At 49.9% G+C, this 729-nt stretch overlaps 1 protein-coding gene across 1 annotated transcript in view; it reads right to left on the reverse strand.

The window, feature by feature from the left end:
• The window catches only part of LOC102678577 (zinc finger protein ush), a 181,966-nt gene that overhangs the window by 3,245 nt on the left and 177,992 nt on the right, over positions 1-729 (reverse strand). The window contains 2 exon segments of the mRNA XM_031509672.1: positions 1-307; positions 513-729. The exon segment at positions 1-307 is cut by the window's left edge and continues 20 nt beyond it; the exon segment at positions 513-729 is cut by the window's right edge and continues 1 nt beyond it. Coding sequence (XP_031365532.1) covers positions 1-307; positions 513-729 — 524 coding nt within the window.

Below are 729 nucleotides of genomic sequence, written 5' to 3' on the forward strand. Positions count from 1 at the left end.
GAAGCGCAGGATCCGTCGCCAGACTAGCATTGAGTCTCAGTCTTGGTGCTGCTTCGTCGTCGAGTTTCAACTTTTTCTCGGAAGGTGTATCGTCCGCGTTCGATCGTCTCGAGGAGTCCTCCGAGTCCCTCCTGCACACGGACTCCCGCCTTCGGGTCGAGGAAGACGAGGAGGACGACGACCTCGGCTGGCAATCCTCTTCCTTGACCACGACCATGTTGGAATCCTCGTCCGTGTCCTTCGGGCTCGATTCTCGCGTTTGATTGGCCCTTGGGGTGACATGTCGATCTCTCAAGCTTCTCGCAACCTGTGTTTCGAAATTTCCTAAGTTTCTCTCGAGCAATTGGATTCGTTACAAAAGATATTACGTGTCATTTCTTACGAGTAATAATAGAATAAGTATCGTTTATATGTTTAGATTTGATAGTAAAAGATTCGTGGATACATCTGTAAATTAGTTAAAGATCAAATTCTTCCGTTAAGATAATAATCGATTCCTAATTAAATTTTACCTCGATATCTTCGGTAAGACTAGCCAGCCGTTTCCGAGCGTCTTCAGAGAGAACGCTGAGCCTCAATCTGATATCTTCAGCGGCCGAATTCGCGATCACAGCCGACGAGGAAGGGGGATTCAGTCTCGGTGGTGGCGGCAAACTCGATTCCTCCTCGACGATCGGCGCGATCGGGCTCGAGACCGCCGATCCACCGCCCTCCACTCCACTGCTCACC

The sequence above is a fragment of the Apis dorsata genome, unplaced genomic scaffold (genome assembly GCF_000469605.1).
Source record: "Apis dorsata unplaced genomic scaffold, Apis dorsata 1.3 scaffold_169, whole genome shotgun sequence".
Lineage (NCBI taxonomy): Eukaryota > Metazoa > Arthropoda > Insecta > Hymenoptera > Apidae > Apis > Apis dorsata.